Source organism: Ahaetulla prasina, chromosome 1, assembly GCF_028640845.1.
Source record: "Ahaetulla prasina isolate Xishuangbanna chromosome 1, ASM2864084v1, whole genome shotgun sequence".
NCBI lineage: Eukaryota > Metazoa > Chordata > Lepidosauria > Squamata > Colubridae > Ahaetulla > Ahaetulla prasina.
Genome location: NC_080539.1, coordinates 99226910 through 99248590, shown reverse-complemented (window position 1 = coordinate 99248590; position 21681 = coordinate 99226910). Strand labels below are relative to the sequence as shown.

Below are 21681 nucleotides of genomic sequence, written 5' to 3'. Positions count from 1 at the left end.
TTGCTCTTTGCAGCCAATTGATTATGGTATCTACTAATAGTCTAGGCAGGTGGAGAGGGATACTTATAAAGGAAATGACCTTTACAGTGTTTGGCTGTGCCATACTTTTAGCTGATGAATGTGTTCTGTTCTTTCTTCTCATGTCAACAGGCTACAATTCACGCCTACAGTGACTTCTGTTGCCCCTTTAAGCTTTTGCTTTAAAATCACCTTGGAGATTCTTAAGAAGTGAAATAGTGAAGAAAGTCTGTGGTCTTCTTTATACTTTTAACCATGTGTAGACAGGAAGATCCCATGAAACTGGTCACTTGGATCTGGATGGTCTCCTGCAACAAGATGATAGGAGTCCTGCTTGTCTTTTTTCCTGCTATCCTCTTGGAGATGGACTTTCTCCCCAAGAATACTGGGAGAAAGGTTTTGATTTCAGCAGCTACCTCCCAAAGATCAGTAGCCAGAATGGATGGGGATGTCATTATAGGAGCTCTCTTTTCAGTCCATCACCAACCCCCAGCTGAAAAGGTACCAGAAAGGAAGTGTGGTGAGATCCGAGAGCAATATGGCATCCAGAGAGTTGAGGCCATGTTTCACACTTTGGATAAGATAAACGCAGACCCATTTCTGCTGCCCAACATCACTCTTGGCAGTGAAATTCGAGATTCCTGCTGGCATTCTTCAGTAGCCTTGGAACAGAGTATTGAATTCATAAGGGATTCTTTGATCTCTATCCGAGATGAAAAAGATGCCCTGGGTCGTTGCCTGCCAGATCCTTTATATCACCACCAGATAAGGGCTAAAAAACCCATTGCTGGTGTCATTGGTCCAGGTTCCAGTTCTGTAGCCATCCAAGTGCAAAATCTGCTTCAACTTTTTGATATTCCTCAGATTGCTTATTCTGCAACCAGTATTGACCTGAGTGACAAAACTCTGTACAAATATTTCTTGAGGGTGGTTCCATCTGATATTCTGCAAGCTAGAGCCATGCTTGACATCGTCAAACGTTACAACTGGACATATGTATCTGCTGTGCATACTGAAGGTGGGTAAGGCATTTGATTTAATTGCATTGAGTTTTTGTGTAGAATGCCCTTCCAAATCTTTATCTACCTTTTATTTTCAGGATAACTACTACAAGTAGTTTACATTTTAAGAAGCAATGGCTACAAAATACATACTTGATATTAAATACCTTCATTCGAATAATAGATTGTGTTAAATCAGAATGCAGTTGGCATGCTTTTGGGCTTAACAAGTTGTAAGAGCCAGCCTTTGTGGCTTTTAAATCATGACTTATAGCTTAATGTGTATCAAACACTTTACCTTATTAGGGAATCATTATTGAAACAAGCTATGGTTAAACAGTATGTGTGAACTATAACAAGTGGCTGGATGGATTTGTACTTGAACTTCCAAGAGTGAAATTCCAACCCTTTGACCACATTAGATAAATATCACATTTATAATAATGTTGTTTGTTCACTGCTTGGTTTGAGCCAAAAATAAATCACATGATATATAGACCATATACAAATCCTCTTTTTTTCTTTATGGTGTTGTAAAAAACTGAGAGCTGCTAACCAAGAATACTGAAAACAGAGCAATTTAAACCTCCCCGTTCCACACTTTTACTTTGTAAAAGTAAAGAAGAAGAAAAAGCAATTCAAAAGGAATTTAGTGTATTTTAGAATTGAATCCTAAATCTTCCTTTTGGCTCTGGACAACAAATCACAAACTTTTTTTTTTTTTTACATAAAATTCATTCATTGTTTCAAAGCTTTTCATTTTAGCATGAATATAAGACATCTTTGAAATTTTAGCTTTGGTTTTGTTTTAAAATACTTTCTTGGGATATTTTCATATGAAGCAAAAAAATGGTTGTGGTTTTAGGGTTGAGTTTTTGTGGTTTTTTTTTTTTTTTACAAAATAGTAATGAATTTTATCCTTACATAATATATGGAACTAGTTTGTATTTATCAAAGAATAAACAAAATTAGAATTTATGATGTGAAATGACAGCTACTATTTCTTATTCTCCATGTTCTTTATACTAGACTATTGAATCTGAAAATAAGTTGTGATCCTAAGTTTACAGTGGAAAAATATATTGTATTTTACTTAAGATACCGTTTCACTTCAGCAAGATTGAATAACCTCAAGTTTCATTTCTTATTAAATGGATAAAAGGTGCAGAATTCGACAAAGTTAAAAGTGATATAAACAAATCATTATTTTTAAAGCCCCCAATTCAGAAATGAAATGTATAGATTTTCCATAAATATATTTCATTCATTTGTATGAATAAAAACACCCCCCAATGTCTATGTCAATTCCATTTTTTCCCAATGATGATAAAGCTGTTTCAAAAACTAAAGAATGGAGTTTGACCCCAGAAAATTTCTTTTTGTTGGACATTACAATGCTGTAAATATTAATGCCAAAAATATTATTATTCTATAGTGTACTATTATACTTATTATATTATACTATACTAATAGTATAATAGTATACTATTAGATAGCATACTATTATATATAGTTTACTACTATGGTATTTATGTAAAATAAATAGTATAACATACTACTATAGTATTTATGTAGAAGAAGGGGATAGATTCTCACAGAAGGTTTAATAGAGATAGTTTAATGATATATTCTAATTAGTGGATGAACTTTCCAACTACCGGTAACAAGAAGATTCATAAAAGAAATTGATCAGAACTTAGAGGCATTTGTCTATAGCCATGTCATGATAGAAAAGATAAAAAATATTATTATGATGTCTGGTGAAGATGATGATCTGTCTGTTTGTAAAATTTAGGACTGATCTTGGACAAATGGTTTTAGATTACCTTTTGTATTCAGTTTCACAATGTTCTCAGTACAGTTTTTTTCATAACTCTTTAATCAAATTCAGTCTGGATGAAATAAGTGACAAGTTTTGATCTCCTGTACCTTTTCCAACCTGGCATTCTTTAGATGTATCGGGACTGCGTCTCCCAGAAGTCTCCACCAAAGATTTTCACTATTTTCAAGAGCAGAAAATCCTGATCACAGATCTCTCATATGTATTTCCATTTTACCCTTAGAGTATAAGTGTTTACATAACACAGAATACAAAATTATGTTATGTTGTATCTTTTCAGAAAGCAAGGGGGTGGAGTACAATCTAAAGTTGGCATAATGCAGGCTAGAGATAGTACAAGTGGTTTTTCCCCTTGAATTATAGTTCAGTGAATTTTATACAAACGCATGAGAATTTTCACAAATGAAGAAGCTGTAAAGCATTATGTGTACTCATTTAGAAGGAACCTTTTGGCAGTCAAGAGGGCTTCCCAGATAAATTAATGCAGAAATTGCCCTTATAAAGTGATTCTCATTTCAGTGGCTTGTAATGTAAGGTCTGAATGCCTGTTTTGCAAGTCCAATATTCTCATTCCCAATATGCTGACTTCACACAAAAGTGTGAAAGAAATCTCAGTGCCTTTTTATTTTACATAATATAAGAAAACATTCAAGAATTAGTCATCTCTGAAATGCAAGTTAATTAACCACGCCAATTTGCTGAGGAGACTGGTAGTTAATTTTGTAAAAAAAAAAGAAGAAGAAGAAGAGAGAGAGAGAGAGAGAGAGATATTTCCTTTTGAAATTGCCCTGCCATAAAGAAATGGTGCAATATGACATCTCTATAACATCTGAATTAAAACCTTAATATCAGAATCTTTCCAGATGAAAGGGAAAATGCCATTCTATTCTTAGTGGGTTATTAGTGCTACCTCCAATTTAGCAAAAGAAAATGATGACTTGGCTTGCCTCATAATCGTGATATGATCATTTTAATACAGGCTATAAAACATTGAAAGTCATGGGGTGGGAGGGACACCTAAGAATTTTCTGTTGAAATTGTGTTTATAAGAAATTCCTGTATTAGGATATGTTAGTAATTTATATAGTAGTGTAACAAAGCTGAGGGTGAGAAAGTATAGGAAGAAGTCGTATTTCATATTTTAGACCACTTTCCAGATTATGGGGCTTATAATAATACAATTCATCATTATTGTAATAATTAACACCCGCCATTTCTCTGCTGTTAGGAAAGAATCTTTAGCTAGATGTAAGACAGTGACTTGCTATATATTTACAGCACAGGTATAGATTCTTTGAATGCTATATTAGATTATTCATGATTGTAGTTTTAGAATCTGTAGCTGATAAGTTTCAAGTACCTAACCTATTACAGTCACATTCTTACAGAGCAGTTCATTGCCAGATGGCTCAATTTGGGAACATAGAGCATTCCTATTTGCAACACTTTTGAAGATCTCAGTAATTATGCTCTAAACCAGGGGTCAGCAACCTTAAACACTCAAAGAGCCATTTGGACCCATTTCCCACAGAAAAGAAAACACCGGGAGCCACAAAACCCTTCCCGTGCCTGACTATTTCTTGAGCGGCCACAGAACTAGCATATGTAGTTGAATTAAATGTTCTGTTTTCTTCTGAAACTTTTCTTTTTTTGGATTTATCCATGGTTGGCCTACTGGGGATTGAAAAACTCAATAAATCATGTGCCGGCAGGTATCACACATTGGCAGTTGTAATATTTTGAACGACATGGAGCCGCAGCAGAGGGATGAAAGAGCCACATGTGGCTCCAGAGCCACGGGTTGCTGACCCCTGCTCTAAACCATAGTACTTTCTCTTTAATGAAGATATTTACATTACCGCTAAATTTTAATCATTTTCCATTTTAACAAAAGGAATAATGTTTTTGTCAATAATGCTAATGGAGGATTAGGTCCTTTTTTTAAAAAAAAAAACTTCTTTAAAAATATCTACAATCATTTCCTTCTGTCTGAGGTTCTGTGATTATTTTAATTCTGGGACTCCCCAGGAATAAAGGCTAAAAAGATACCTGCAGACATCCCAGAAGCTGTGTCTTCTCTCAATGATTCTAGCTCAAGTTGCAGAAAGCAGAATATTGCTGGATTAATACATCATGCTAAGTCTTAAGGTGGTTTATTTGGTTTTGGCTTTAATGTATCATGTGAATTCAGTGACTGTGAATTTGTTTATTGTTGAATTCAGCCATTGTGGTTTATTTAATAAACCATGGACAAGCAAATGATAGATTAACATGATATTTGAAGCCAGATTTTGTGTAGAGCAGATTTTGTGTAGAGTATCAAGGTGGATTTTTTTTTTCAAATTATAAAGTAGTATCTATTAATAACACCATGTCTCATATTATTTAAAGGAGCTTTATCTAATAGAAATATTAAACAACCAAGGTTAGCTTGAGGTATTTACAGTAGCTGCTGAATAGCAGGATATTACAGTGTTTCCTCACTATCCACCCCAATTCCACTTATAGAAACTGATCTGTAAAAACAAAATTTTATTCAACGTAGATGACGGAGTACTGTTCTCCATCTCAGCCAATAAGCCAATAAGCAAATAAGCTTCGATAGTATAGGCAAGCAAGTTAAAATACATAGTTCTGACCTTCAGTAAAGACGAATGCTGCAAAGGTTAGTCACGTTAAAAACCTCCAGATGCCTTTAGACTCTGACTAAAGGTAGGAGGAGAATACAGTGGTGTTGAATTCAGACAAGAGAGAATTATTTTGATTCTCTGCACTTGAACATTTCATTTGGTAATCTATCTTTGATGAGGTTGCATTCGCTCTTCAGGCACAAATTCATTGACTAAAAATCCTCCTTGGCTCTACTTTTGATATAGACAACCATGCAAAATCAATGGCAAGGTAGCCTGTTATCCGACTGCGCTAGTAAATCAGCTGTGACCTTTCGTGGAGGAGAGACACAATCAAGGTTGGATTATTGCAATGTGCTCTTCATAAAGTGGCACTGGAAAATGACACAGAAATTGTAGCTGACTCAGAAAGCGGTGGCATAATTGGTGAATAACACCTCTCAGAGTCATCCCAGTGTTGACACAGCCATACAGATTGCTAGCTGCTTTCTGAGTCAAATTCAAGATGCTCACTTTCATGTGCAGAGTTTTAACGGGTTTAAGCTCAGGACCATTTCCTCCCACACACTCCATTTTATCCAGGCCCTGTCATGGATATGTCTAACATATATAGGAAAATCTGTTTATTTTCAGATAGGGTCCTTACTTGTGGAACTATTGCCATTGGAATTGAGGCAGACCTAATGTTTATTATAATAGAAGACAGAACCTAAAACCTGCCTAGAGATTTTTATGTAAAATATCTATATATAGATATAGCACTGACCATCCCAGGCATCTCTGCCAAATCAGAGAACCAATCCTACAGTTCATGCTCTGGGGTTCTTGCTACTCTCTGAGTTTATTTCGTTTTTAAACTAGGTAACATCGTCAGTGTACTGAATGAAATGTCTGCAAGAAAACCACCAAGCTCAAAGAGAACCAGGTGCCCCACAGTTCAGCTCCGAGTTACAAATACTCTTTTCTATTGGTAGTTCATATTTTCTCTTTGTCCATAAGACAGATACATAGGTGTGGAGATAACGGCTGAGCATAAAGAATGTTTGCATTCAATCGTTCATTAACTTCTGTTAATGTCAATTTGCATGATAGAGAATATGTATGTAGATTCAGTAGGAAAAAGATTTGAATTATTATCTTTCCATGTGGCTTGTATATTGTCTTGTCATTTGTATTAGATCCCATCCTCTCCCCGGTTTTTCACGCTATTATTTTTGTTTGAGGAAATAGATCAAATGCATTGTCCTCCCTCACAAACTCTCTCTATTACTGTCTGAATACCCGGGCTATGAAGGACTATATTAGTGTATACATCAATGTACAGAAACAAAAAGTGTGCGTAAATTAATGTGTTAGGGAAAATTATGGAATGTGTCTATATGTATGCATGATCTCATTTCCAGGGAAAATATATCTTTTAGCAATGCTTGTGAGGTAAATGTTTCTACATACTAAAAGATGGGGTTTTTAATTGTATTACTCTATGTCTTCCAAAAGGGCAGAAATATATTAAATCAGCCTTGCATAACCACAACCAGCCAAACTGAACACAACTCCCCAGGCATGTGTTGTGGCTTGTCAGATGCTTGACAACTCCCAGTTTCAACCAAGCAGTAAAATCAAGATATTTATCACATCCTGTTGTGCTAAAAGAACTGGCTGGAGGTTGAATTTAGTTTGTTGGGTCACAGGCTGTGGAGATTTCCTCTGAAACATCTCATGACCTAAAACAAAGAACCTAAACCGCAAGAGGCTAAAAAGCAGAACTACTATATATTGCATTAGAATTATATTACATTTCAAGCGATGCTTAGACAGGAACACATTCTATTTATCCATATGTGCAAAAGAACAATCTCATCCCCATAAACTCTGTGTGAATCTACAGAACTACTCTAAATTCCATACATTTGTGAGACATTACTATTGGGGCAGCAGATGTCCTGTTATTTTGCAGCAGCACAAGAATCCAAAAATGGTTAGGATGGGAACTATATTACTGAAGCAGCATGATATAGGAGGAATTCTATAGTTCTGTTTTGGAATAATGACTAATAAAGGTATATGGTATGGATGAAAACATTGGTACACACACACGCACACATTCTCACATGCCCAGCTACTCACCTCGTGTTTAGTACAAGATCTGAAAGAGAGTAGAAATGACATTTAGCTAAAGGTTCTGACAAACTTCCTGCCTTAAATGTTTCCCAATCAAAGGCAGGTTTGCAAATATTTTGACAGTTGAGGACAACTATATAGCTTGGCCATAAATTGTCAACCAATCATGGACATCAAAGTCTTAACCAGAAAACTCTAATCTTATATGAACATTAAATACTACTGCAGTCCGTCACATTTAAAATGCACAAATAAAAACTGCACACATACAAAAAAAAAGGCATATGAAAGTCAAGAAATGCATATGGCTAATACTTATCTCCTCAGGATTTTTTCAGGTGCTTTGTTCAAGGCTCCAAACACATACATCCAACTGGAATCCTAACTCCACTGATGCAAATGGACAGCACTGAAGCATGCCCCAAACAGGTAAGTCAGAAAAACTGAGCTATCTGCATAGACTATATCATTATGCCACCAAGGAAGAAAGACAATGTGTTAGCTTAGCAACTGTCCCTTATTCCAAAGGTAGTAATTCCCCATCCACACAGAAGCATGGACAGTATGGATATGGCTTAATAATAAGTCCCCAATGTTAGGTAAGCTTTCTCTATGCATCTCTGAAAGTAGTGAGGGAACACAGCTACTCTGGCTAGTAAGCTCCAACCTCTCTGGTAATAAAACAGAGCAACTAAAACACTTATTCATGATTCATTTTAATTTGTAGGGTCAGAACAAAAGTATGTGGAGCAAAATGAATAGTGGTGGAATGCTGATACACACACCTTGGGTAAGTTTTTTTAAAAAAAATATTTATTAAATCTATATGCGGCCTATCTCACTGTCAAGTGACTAAGAGTATTGACTTCATTACCTATTGTCTCTTAAGGTAGGCTAATCCTTAAAAAAGGGTGGCTCAGTGGCTAAAACGCTGAGCTTGTTGATCGAAAGGTTGGCAGTTTAGCAGTTCAAATCCCTAGTGCCGCGTAACGGGTTGAGCTCCCATTACTTGTCCCAGCTTCTGCCAACCTAGCAGTTCGAAAAAACAGGTAAAAAATGCAAGTAGAAAAAGAGGGACCACCTTTGGTGGGATGGTAACAGCGTTCTGTGCGCCTTTGCCAATGAGTCATGCCAGCCACATGACCATGGAGACGTCTTCAGACAGCGCTGGCTCTTCAGCTTTGAAACAGAGATGAGCACCACCCCCTAGAGTTGGGAATGATTAGCACGTATGTGCGAGGGGAATCTTTACCTTTACCTTTACCTAATCCTTAAATGTAGGCCTCAGGTGAAGGGCCACTGGAAGAATGGGGAACTTGGTTGGGACATGGAAAATGAAGAGGCATCTAGATAAAAGAATCTGCTCTTAGTCCATCAGTGGGTGAACTTTCATTTAGAGCAACTGTCTGTACCAGCTATCATACTTTACACTTCTTTGATTTTTCTTGTCACTTAATAGGCAGCTGCCAATTTTCTGCCAGACAGAGAATGAGGAAATCTACATGAGAAAGAGCAGCAATTGCAACTAATGACAAGATATCCATTCTTCTGGAAACTGTCAACTCTACTCTCCCAAAGCTTCTGTTCTTTTTCACAGCACAAGAATATTACAGACCTAGTAAAGCTTACCCAGCTGCAATCTGTTTGTCACAGCCAGAGGCAGAGGGACCTGAAAGATGAAAAGGCCTGGTATCTGAACCTCTATAAAATGCCTGTAGAATCCACCCCACTACTGATGTTAGTAAACTTGTGACCATATCCCGACAACTTACTAAACTATATTGTAACCTGGCTTAATGTGTCATCTGTACCTGGACCAAGGTCCTAATGGTGATTTTGTTAGTACCTTAACTGAATTCATGGTTAACTTAACCATGGTTCAGTTTGGATTACTTTACCTAAACCACAGGGCGGATGTCATTCAAACCTGGATGGAGAATTCATTAATAGATAAATTCTCCCTTTAACTTCCATGGCATGAAATCAGGTGAAAAGAATGACGACAACAAAGCAAATCTCTGCTGCTCCCAATTGGTTTTCAGTACTCTTCCAGGAACAATAGAAAAGATTAGAGGGGAACAGCCTTGCCTCATTATGTTTGTAACACCTGTGACCTCAGGTGGCCCATCAACTGCCTTTTGTTTCTTTAAAAACAAAACAACCCAAAGTCCTAGCTGGTCAGCCAACAGAATGGTGGTTGAGGGACCAGCCGAAGAGGATAATTGCTGGCAAAACTGCAGCCAACTGAAGTTAGCTGTAATCTGGCAATGTTTGTAATAGATAAATACCTCACCTGTGGTTAACACTAAGTGAACCTTAGCATATTGTGCAAAAGCAGTATTTTCTATTAGCTGTGCTTATGCAGCTTCTTTATTAAGCAGCAGTTGTTTTCACAATGGCATATATTCTGGGAGCTGGTGACACTAGATCTGTGATGGTGAAACTATGGCACGTGTGCCGGAAGCAGCATGCAGAGCCATCTCTCCAGGCATGCGAGCCATCGCCCATTGCTCTTCCGGGTTCCAGTGGGCCAGCCAGCTGGTCTTCACATGCTCAGGAGCGCTGGAATCTGGAAGAGTAGCCATCCGCTACGCATGCACATGCCTGGAAGATGATATTCCGTTTCCGGCATGCGCCTGCACACTGGCCACCTGGTCTTCCGGTTTCTGGCACGCATGCACGTGCGAAGACCAGCTGGTCTGAAACAGGAAGATCATTTTCCCGGCACATGTGTGTGCACCGAGCGGCTTCTCTTCTGGTTTCCAGCATGCACATGTGGAAGCTGGCATGTGCTAGCTGGTCTTCGTGCATGCATGCATGCCAGAAACAGGAAGACCATGTGGCCAGTGCGCATGTGCGTGCCAGAAACCAAAAGATCATCTTCCCAGCGCACGCAGGTACACAGGGCGGCTGTTCTTCCAGTTTCTGGAGTGCCAATACCCATGCGCTCGCAGCACTCAGTGCTGAAAAAGTTCGCCAGCAGTGCATTAGGTTGTGCACTGCACAACTATCACAGTTGCCTTTCATCTCTGAGCATCATACAAATGGTTTCGTCACCAAGACCAGATGTTCTGAATCTATTTTTTTTTTGCTCATGTCCTCCCTGTTTGAGCCTCATTTATCTCTTAGTTTTGTTTACCACTAATAGCTGAAAGATATTAATGATAAATGTGATAATTTTCAATACTTATTGCTGCGGAAATTAGCACAAAGAATGAGGTTTGACAATTATGTCAGATGATCATAAGTCTGAACAGCCCCCTCAGAAACTTGCTCTGTCCCCTACAAATATAGCATTAAGAACCACTGACTTAGACCAAAAACAAGAATAGGAAGAAAGCTCTGCCTTGTAAATGATCTTCACACTCTTCCTGCTTAATATAACTCAACCTCAATTCTTTATTTATGAGCTGTGGTGGTGCAGTGGTTAAAGTGCAGTACTGCAGGTTACTTCTGCTGCCTGCTGGCTGCCTGCAATTTGGCAGTTCAAATCTCACCAGGCTTAAGGTTGACTCAGCCTTCCATCCTTCCAAGGTGGGAATAATGAGGACCCAGATTTTTTTGGGGGGGGGGCAGTGGCTGACTCTGTAAACCGCTTTGAGAGGGCTGTAAAGCACCGTAAAGTGGTATATAAGCCTAAGTGCTATTGCTATTGCAATATTTAAGTAACTGCCCAAAAATGTAGGCAGCATACAATAAATAAATAAAGTAAAATAAAATAATGAACAAAAAAACCTTACGCAGCAATAATGGAATGGATACATATCCATACATTTTCTGCTTTCCAGGATAAGTCCACCTAACATCCTTGCCCCAGTGTCTGCAGGAATATCCAGGTTTCCAAAGCATTCTTGAAAGCTAACAGGATTAGGATCAGTCAAAACTGAGAAGTAGGGGGAGAGATAACGCCACAGGGCAGGCACTACCATTATTAATATAGCTATTAGTAAAGTTCATTGGTAAATAAGTAGTGGATAACAGCAAGAAATCAGTGAGATAGCTATGTCAACTTCGATAAGACTAGAGGTTTTAATATTTCTGCTCTTTGGTAGCAGTTGCAGAAGTGCAACTTCAAACAATTCCTAGCTAAACCACTGATACGGAAATTAAAAGAACACAAACATTTGCAAAATCAAAGAGCGTTCCAAAATAAATATGTGAAATTAATTCCATCTCAAAGGGAGTTGTTGTAGCACACAACCACATGATATTAACTAATACTGCACCATGGAATCTTCCCTATGAGTTAACAAGTACGGCATCATGAGTGTATCTTTTTGATGCAGGCATATAATAAACATTTCTGACTTCCTTAAAGGGCTGGCTGACCCCACCTTGCTGCAAAATGTGGCAACCTACTACTACATTTGTCTTGGGAGCACCAAAGCACTTTCGGTTTGAGAGAATTAGTGAGTGACATCACTGTTGCCCAGGGACACCCGATTGGGGGCTCCTTTCATGTCCCTTTAAACTGCCCACTGAAGTGGTACCCATCTATCTACTTGTGGTCACCCACTTTCAAACTGTTGTGTTTGGAGGAGCTGGAGTGAGTAATGGTAGCTCATCCCATCATGCTTCAACTGGGGTTCAGACATGGGCCTGCCAATTATCAGCCCAGCGTCCTAACTATGTGAGCCATTGTGCTCCTCTAGAAAGCCTCTAGACAGCCCCAGGAGGTGAGTATTACTAGATTGCAAGTATGATTTTGAGGCTTTGCAGCATGTTCTGCATCTCCCAAGATTTAAGGCCCAAACTTTCCTGCTTTCTTCAGATGTTGTAGGAGGCATTGTCCCCTACTGGTTTTGAAGTCAACTGTCAATTCTTATTAGATTTAGTTTTCTGCTTTGGGCATGAAAATGTCTTTGGCTGGCACTGTCTCTCACATGGATCCAATGTAACTGCTTTGCATTAGTAGCAGAATGAATGGTTGTATGACAGCTCACCAATGAATTTCTGAACCCTCCTAATATGCCCATCGGTTCTTTGGAAAACTGGAGATGGTTAGATCAGTTCTCTGATCTCACCAAGTCAAACATTTGCCTTTGGGCTTTCTGGTATTTGTAGTAAAAGAGTTAGTGGGAAAAAGGAAATGGAGTTGAGAGCAGATGATCATACATAAAAAGTAGGAGTAAGAATGTTGCAGTGAGCAGGACTGTGCAAATCTTTGAAAGATGTCTTTGTCTTTTGATATAGTGTGAAATGAAGCATTCCCTAAAACATGATAGTGTAATCATGTAGTCCATATAATTCTTTAGCTTCTAAGAACAAGCAAAGTGAAGCAGCCTCATGGCTATATCATATATAACACCTTCAAGAGTCTTCTGCTTAGGCACTGCACCTAAGCAAAACCCTCTGCCAATGCATTTTACACTCCAAAGCGTCTTCCAGCTTCCTTAAGTGCTAAAGAGGTTGAACACCAATAAAAGGACCTTGCTGAAGCAAATTTCATTGCCTCTTTGCTTCAGTGAAATGAATCACATCACCTTTGCGGCATGAAATGCCTCTGCAGGGAAAAAGCCACCTTGCTCAGCTGTTAGCACACCTTTTGATGTTTTGGTCTGTGTTTTATACTTAAGGGAGCACATCAGTGGTGGGTTTCTACCGGTTTGCCCCGGTTCAGGCGAACCAGTAGCGGCGGGGGAGGCTCTGTCCACCTGCCCGGACATCCTCATGGACGCTCTGTGCATGTGCAGAAGGTTCTGCCCATACACAGAAGTGCCGGGCGTGTGCTCACAGCTCCGAACCGGTAGCGAAGGTAAGTGAAAACCACTACTGGAGCACATATAGCAAGCCTGTTTACGTATCTATATACATATACAGTACACAGCCATGTACACGTTCAGTGTCTCTGTGTGTAAAATTTGAATTTGTAATCAGCTGGTTGATGCAGGGAGAGGTTGTGCAAATACTGAAAGAAAGAAACTGCAAAACAAATAGGAGCTTCACAGCTTTTAAATGCATATTTGAAGTTAAGCCTTTGACTAAATCAGCATGACATTTTCCAAAACTACTGTATGTTAATCCCAGGAAGTGATGCATTTGAGAACTATTGATGGTCTGATTCAAGTATTATTTAATTTCTGCATCTATATGCTCAATGAAAAGCCAAGCTTCAACTTTGTACAGATTGTGAAGCCCTTTTGCTAACATTTAGGGACTTGGTCAAGACAGGAAGTTTCTATGGGAGTTGCATAGAGCATGGTTTCTGGCCACGAATCTCTGCATCTACATTTCTATGGACAAAGGCTGTATTCTGATAGACATTTGTGATATAGATAGATAGATAGATAGATAGATAGATAGATAGATAGATAGATAGACAGACAGACAGACAGATATAGATAGATATGATAAATATGATAAATATGATAGAATAGATGGATATATGAGATATTCAGTGCAAACATATCTCTAGACATGTAATGAATTAAGTAATTTAAATAACTCTTGTACAGGGTTAGTGTCTTGCTTGATAAGCGGAATTGATCAAAAATGTAAACGATTCAGAAGTAGGCCTTATTCAATAGGCCTTATCGTTTGTGAATATAATTTAAGTGCTACCCTTGCAGCGCAAAACTATACTATATCAGTTTATTGACTACTACTTTCTATTTTGTTGTTAGAGGTTTAGTTCCTGCTGACTATGCAACAGTGTAGATGAATTAATGCTGTGATAATCAACAGATTTATGACTGACAATACAATATGTGCTAGAGCACTATGTGAGTTCTGGCATTTATGTCTTACAAACAAAAATCATAGATGGTATCAATTAAAACTATTGATGAAAATATCCACAGAAAGGCCCAAACTGGGGACTAAAATATGGGAGGAAACCTCATCTGGGCAGATAAAAGATGCCAGGCAGCCTTGATAGGAGGAAGAATGCCAAAAACAAGAGATAATGAATGTCTGGAAATGTATATATCAAGGTATATGGTACTTGTGAGGGTATAATAGGTTTATTAAATATGTATATAGTTGTAGGAGTAGTAGTAACATAGTATATACTTGATATATAAGGAATTGGGAGATATGTAAATTTGTATATAGACTGATGAATATATGACATAGTAACTTGACGTAAATGTTAGAAACCAGAGATGTAGAGCAATGTCCATTGTTTTTTTTTTTTTTAAACCAATAAAAATTTTCTTTAAAAAAAAAGATGCCAGGTGGGGCTGTCATGTAGAGCGTGAGAAATTCTGTGTTTTGATGGTCTTCCAGTCTTTATGCACCCAGTGTATGACATCATACCATGCACCCAGTGTATGACATCATACCATGCATTGTATGGACTAGACCATATATTAGTCAATGACCTAATGTCTTTGTGAACTCATACATTCAAGAAAGAAGACCACAGAAGCTTCATGTAGAGTTAGAGATGAACAATAGAATCAGAGGTTCCTTGTAGATATATAATGGTAACTATTTTTTGCCCATAGAGGATCAGACTAGGTATTATATTAAATGTGCCAACACGTTTGGAAAACCATTGCTCCTATTTAAAGCAATTTTTTGTATTTCAACATTGTAATGTTCTACAATTTTAAGTACTTCAGTCTCTGCCATGTCAGCATTAGAATGGTATTTTGGTCCTGAAAACACATTTTTAACTAGACTAAGAAGATGATACATTAAAGTCTCTAAATGCAAGAAAGAAATCTCTTTCCAACTACACTAAAAAATAATTGGAAAGCTCAAAGTATAAGTAGAAAAGGGTGAGAACGTAAGGTTTTTGTTGTTTTATTTCTCGTCGTTGATGATGGCTATTCTAAACATAGACTGCATCATATCCAATCATAATAGACACCATTTCTCTCTGCTTTTGTAACATATTGTGATGTGGGATGACTTTTAGTGAAGTGAAATGTCCTGGATCTTCCAGTCTGTCTTTTCATCTGTAGCTTGCTCCTGTTTGGATGATTTGCCTCAGTTGAAATAGAAAGAAATGTCATTCCATTCATTTCCTTGTAAGACAATCCTCATATTATCCAATCCAGCAATCCAGGAGCACATGGCAAAATGAGAAAAGAAGCATTTCATTTGTATCACCCTGGTTGTTTTTCAACTGTACGGAATAATATATAGAAGGGATTATCTGCAGCCGAAAAATTTCTTAAGTCTTAATAAAAGACTCTTCCTGTACCTTTTGTTTTTTTAGTTCTTGTGAAGGCAAGAGAATAAATACTTGCAGCTCTGATTCTAGAGGATGGTGCACAGAATTTTTTTTAAGGCGGTAGTAGATTTAAGCATCTGGGAGCATACTCTAACAATAAATTGTCCTCAACTTCCTATAGAAATGCACTATAAGAAATATTTATATATATAAAACCTTTGCCTGAATAAACTTATATCTTACCTACTATGCCTGAGCTTACTATACATTAGCTTGCTTTAAATTCATTGCAGAGAGTTCAATTATTTTAGCTAATATTGAAACAGATCTAAATGGATGACATTCAATAATCAGTAATTCAGTTTCTTTTTTTAGAAAGCACCAATTCTAATTCCATATATTGGCTCTAAATGTGGTTATTAATATTTGATATTGACTTTGGGTTATATATACAGTAATAAAATCACATATCCTGAACAGGTAGCAGGAATGTGTGTGTGTGTGTGTGTGTAAGTGTATATGTGCGTATACACACATAATTGTTTTCTAGTATAAATTCTGTGTAGAAAAGCAGCTTATACGGTACTTACTTTTCATCTTTTTTGAATTTGCTGTTTATCTTCACAAATTTTCTTTTCTTTGAAAAGGGTATTTGTTGAATCAGAAAAATAGGTTTAAATGTGTGGCTTTATTTGTGAAATTCAGAAGCCATAAAACAATATTCAATGTTTTAATTGATTTGAACTGCTGAATACAAACAGATGCCTTCATTTGTATGTGTGTGGAGATATTAAAGGCAATTTAGAGATATGAGGCACTTTTTGGGTCTGCTGAGGTTTCAACATTGTTGTAATCAAATTAGATCAGATCAGATGAAATCAACTTGTTTACTACAGCCATAAAGCCAGATACAGTAAAATATCCAATAATAGAATTGTTACACACATCTGTAGATAAAAAGAAGAAAAATGACGAACATAATAAGATCTAAAGATAAAGAAGAACATGTACAATAAAATTAGAAACAGTGATGAATCAACAAGTATCCAAATTTAGTTAATAGTGCAAAGTATTGTACACGTGGTTGCATAAAACCAGGCGACTTGGGAGGATAAATTCGAGACTTTGTCCAAAAAAGTAATAGGCAATAGAAATCCCATCCTCTGCTTGGAAATTTCCTCAAGATCGGATAAATTAGGGTTTGTCTGGCATCTTTATATAGAAAGTACCATAGTAGCATATGGCTTAGATCTTCCATTGACATATGGATATGGACATAACTAGAGTGTCGTGTCCCACTCCCACTCCGACGAATGAGTCAAGGAAGTCCGTAACAAACTTGGAGACGAAGCCTCTGCAGCTTGCCAAGTTCCTTCGAGGTTTATCAGGGCAAGCAGGAGTCCAAATTGTGACTTCAGCGATAGAGTCTGATATCCGCAAACTAGATAACACTTTGCTTGACTCAAGGTTGGAATGCCAAAAGCAGGTCCTTTATATAGACTGTGGGGTGTGGCTCCATGACTCAGCATTTATCCAGGCCTGCCCCACCCCTCCTTCTGCTGGCATCGCCTCTCAGATCTCCGGAAATGAGGGTCCTCCTACTCTGAATTGTCTTCAGCTGGATCTGCTGTCAGGGAAAGGGAGGGGTCAGAGGGAGTAAGCCCAGGTAATTCCACCACCTGGCTGGCTTCCTGCTCTGAAGGCTGAGCCAAAGGAACACACGCTGTATTTATTTATTTATTTATTTATTTTTCGTATTTTTATACTGCCCTTCTCCGAAGACTCAGGGCAGTGTACAGCAGAAATAAAATATAAATGTCAAAAAATTTAAAATACAATATACATTAAAAATCTGATTCAATAAGCCGAGAAATTTAAAATTAATAAATAAAAATTATAAAATAGATTAATCCCCTTAAAAACTCCACTAAAACCCTCAATTAAAAATTTATCATTAGGACAGCCCTGCTTGGTGAAAGAAGAAAGTTTTGAGCTTGCGCTTAAAGGTCCGAAGATCAGGGAGAAGACGTAGCCGCACGGGTAGTTCATTCAACAGGGCCAGAGCCCCCACAGAGAACGCTCTTCCCCTGGGGGTCGCCAGCCGACATTGTCTAGCTGATGGCACCCTGAGGAGGCCCTCTCTGTGGGAGCGCACAGGTCAATGGGAGGTTACTGACGACAGCAGGCGGTCCCATAAATATCCCGGTCCCATGCCATGGAGCACTTTAAAGGTGATAACAAAAACCTTGAATCGCACCCGGAAGACCACCGGCAACCAATGCAGCCTGCGCAGGAGAGGTGTTACATGGGAGCTACAATCCCCCGCGCAGCCGCATTCTGTACCAATTGGAGCCTCCTGGTGCTCTTCAAGGGGAGCCCCATGTAGAGAGCATTGCAGTAATCCAGACGGGAAGTAACGAGGGCATTAGTGACTGTGCATAACAAGTCCCGATCAAGGAAAGTATGAGTGAGGTTTATTGGCCTTCTCCTTTCACTCCTTGAATCCTCTCCGGGCATGGGGCCGGGGGCTGGTGTCATGACAGGCCTTTCATCTTCATTATCAGACTCGGAGTTTGATAAAAGGCCCGGTTGGAGACGGGAGGGTCCCGGCTGAGGAGAGGAGGGAGGACGAGTCACAACACAGAGAGACTAAGCACTACCCTTGAAACTTCCAAAAAGGACTACAGATGCTGAAGCAATGTGTCCACCTTGGCTAATGTGAAAGCCTTATGCCATTTTAAAATTGTATAACATTGTTGGTATCTATCTTTTCCTATTGGATAAAGCTAAATGGAGATGGGCTTGAGTCATGTGATAAGCTCTTTGATTATTGAGTGGTCAGCCAGTGAGTGTTATTAGATTGGTAAATCCTAGAAATCAGAGCACTTCAGGGAATGTGGCTTTGCCCTTTATGTTCCTCGTTCTTTTGATAGAAGTTCTTAATGATGGGGAGGGGGTGGCTGGAGTGGAGAGTGGAGTGAGAGGGAGAGCAAAAGGATTTATTGATTATCCAAATAGGTCTGATACATGCTATCTTGCATGTAATACAGACCATTACATTCTATTTATTTGTCAGACCTGCCCCAACTTAGATCCTTAGGAAAGATGAGTCCATTTGTCAGCCTGCCCCAACATAGATCCTTGACTCCATTTGGTTGAAGTGATAGGTTCTTTTACTAAAGTTAAGTAGTTGCAGCAAAACTAAAGCTAGATCTGAGTATTCCCACGCAAACGGTTACATTCTTTCTCTTTTCCTGGCCCTCCCTCCTTGACCAATTCAACAGTATCCAATAGTATCCCATTTTGATGTTTTGGGAACCGCTTTGATGCAAGATGTTTCTTGATGTAGTTTCACATTCCATTCCCAGGCCAGGTGTCCTTGGTGGCTGGCTCATTCCAGTTTGACACCTCTGGTTCCAGTCAGCTTGTCTCTCCCCTCATTCCTCCATTTGTCTTCTCTTTCCCAGCCTGAGCATTCCCAAATTCCTTCCCTCCCCCATTGTGGTATATTGCAGGATGCTAGCAAAGTGAAACAAAGAAGCTGAAGATATTATCCATATATCCTATATGACTTTTTAAAAGCAATACATAATGCATTATTTCCAAAAGGGCAAATGAGCCATGAAAACAGCCCCATCAACCCAGTACAATAAGTAGTCACAGGATAGTGGATTGTTTGATCTTAGTAAAGTTTTCCTTTTTGGGTTCTGCTGTACTATAGCAATTGGTTTTTCCTTTAGCACCCTAACATAAATTCCACCCTTTCAATTGATTTTAGCTATAAAGAGGCCACATATATACCATCTTTAAACAATGTTACTGATGAGGTCACACATATTTGGATCATTTCCCACTTCTTAAGCAATATAAGCAGAAAAATCTAATCTTTCTGATTTTGTCTATAACTAAAGGAATAGACAGATGTGTACATCCCTTTGGTTTTTTTTAAGATGTAATCCACACTTTACAAATGCTTTGAAGTGTTTGTCAAAATCTTATTGCATTTGAACACTTTTAACACTTTTTCCACAGTGTTAATTAGCACATGCAAATCCCACATGCAGTGTTTTCAGAAAGCAATATGCATATGATTTGTCTTTTAGTGGAAACTTGTTCTTTGGAAGTTTGAATCATCAAAGTGGAGCAAAACAGCATGGACACACATTATAGAGCCTTTCTAAAGATTAGTGAGAACTACATTATTGAGATGAACTAACCAAGATAATTCAAAGGAGTGTGCAAGCTTTTGTATTCTCCAGAAGTATTCATCATACAAATCCCCAAATTAAGCCAGCACCAACAGAAGAAAAATATCTAGGGTTGAACTTTGAATATTTGGTGTTCTCTGAACTTGGTTGTTTGCTTGCAGATATTTCATTAGGTAACCTAGTTGCAGATATATCATCTAGGTAACCTCATCGGCGTGAGTGAATCCCTGTTTATAGAATAGAATAGAATAGAATAGAATAGAATAGAATAGAATAGAATAGAATAGAATAGAATAGAATAGAATAGAACTTTTTATTGGCCAAGTGTGATTGGACACACAAGGAATTTGTCTTTGGTGCATATGCTCTCAGCGTACATAAAAGAAAGGATATGTTCATCAAGAATCATAAGGTACAACACTTAATGATAGTCATAGGGTACAAATAAGCAGTATAAATCATAAGGATACAAGCAACAAAGTTACAATCATACAGTCATAAGTGGAAGGAGATGGGTGGTGGGAACGATGAGAAGATTAATAGTAGTGCAGACTTAGTAAATAGTTTGACAGTGTTCAGAGAATTATTTGTTTAGCAGAGTGATGGCGTTCGGGGGGAAATTGTTCTTGTGTCTAGTTGTTCTGGTGTGCAGTGCTCTATAGCGTCGTTTTGAGGGTAGGAGTTGAAACAGTTTATGTCCAGGATGCGAGGGATCTGTAAATATTTTCACAGCCCTCTTTTTGATTTGTGCAGTATACAGGTCCTCAATGGAAGGCAGGATGGTAGTAATTGTTTTTTTCTGCAGTTCTAATTATCCTCTGAAGTCTGTGTCTGTCTTTTTGGGTTGCAGAACCAAACCAGACAGTTATAGACATGCAGATGACAGACTCAATAATTCCTCTGTAGAACTGTATCAGCGGCTCCTTGGGCAGTTTGAGCTTTCTGAGTTGGCGCAGAAAGAACATTCTTTGTTGTGCTTATATACAGTTGGTGCTTATATACAGTTTACTGGGTGAAATCCAGCAGGTTCTGACAGGTTCTGGAGAACTGGTAGTGGAAATTTTGAGTAGTTCGGAGAACCGGTAAATACCACCTCTGGCTGGTCCCAGAGTGAGGAGGGAATGGAGATTTTGCAGTATCCTTCCCCTGCCACAACTACAGTACAGGTAGTACTGTAGTACAGGTAGTAAAAAAATTTGGATTTCACCACTGGTTTACTGTTTGTATACAGTAGCTTGTCATTCCAATGTTGGTGGGTGTATGTTTTTTTCCCTTTGGTAGTACTTTGATTAAAGTATTGTTTTCTGCCTGATCACTGGTCTTATGTTAATCCTTGCTTATAGGCTGCTGAAGAGCATATACTCTGATCTTTTGTTTCCTTCTTAGCTTTTTTTTTTAATGGTGTGCAGATATGGCTATTTCTATGTGTCCATTAATGACTGATTTGTCTGCATGCTAAGCTTTAGGATTTCCATAGCGTTTTTTATTTAGCTTGGTCCAGGGTGCGCATAGATTCCCAGTTGAAACTATGGCTAGTCTGTCCATGTGATGCGAGTTTAAGAAGTTTTCATCATGTCTTCGACTGCTAGTCAATTTTCATAAATATGCTCTGCCTGACTGACCTTTATCATGGCTGTTACAATCCTTACATTGTACATGGTAGTTGACTCCTGGGCTTCTTCTTGTTGTTGTTCTTTTTTGGACTACTGGGTCTCTTGCTTTAGTTAAGATGTTTTGGAAA

At 38.3% G+C, this 21681-nt stretch overlaps 1 protein-coding gene across 3 annotated transcripts in view; it reads left to right on the top strand.

Annotated features, from left to right (window-relative positions):
• The first annotated feature begins 321 nt into the window (after window positions 1-321).
• The window catches only part of GRM1 (glutamate metabotropic receptor 1), a 250185-nt gene continuing 228825 nt past the window's right edge, over window positions 322-21681 (top strand). For 2 of the 3 annotated variants that reach the window (XM_058170108.1, XM_058170116.1), the window contains exon 1: window positions 337-1036. In XM_058170108.1, coding sequence (XP_058026091.1) covers window positions 337-1036 — 700 coding nt within the window. Of the gene's footprint in view, window positions 1037-21681 lie in introns of all 3 variants that reach the window. The other variant, XM_058170100.1, reaches the window with a different exon arrangement.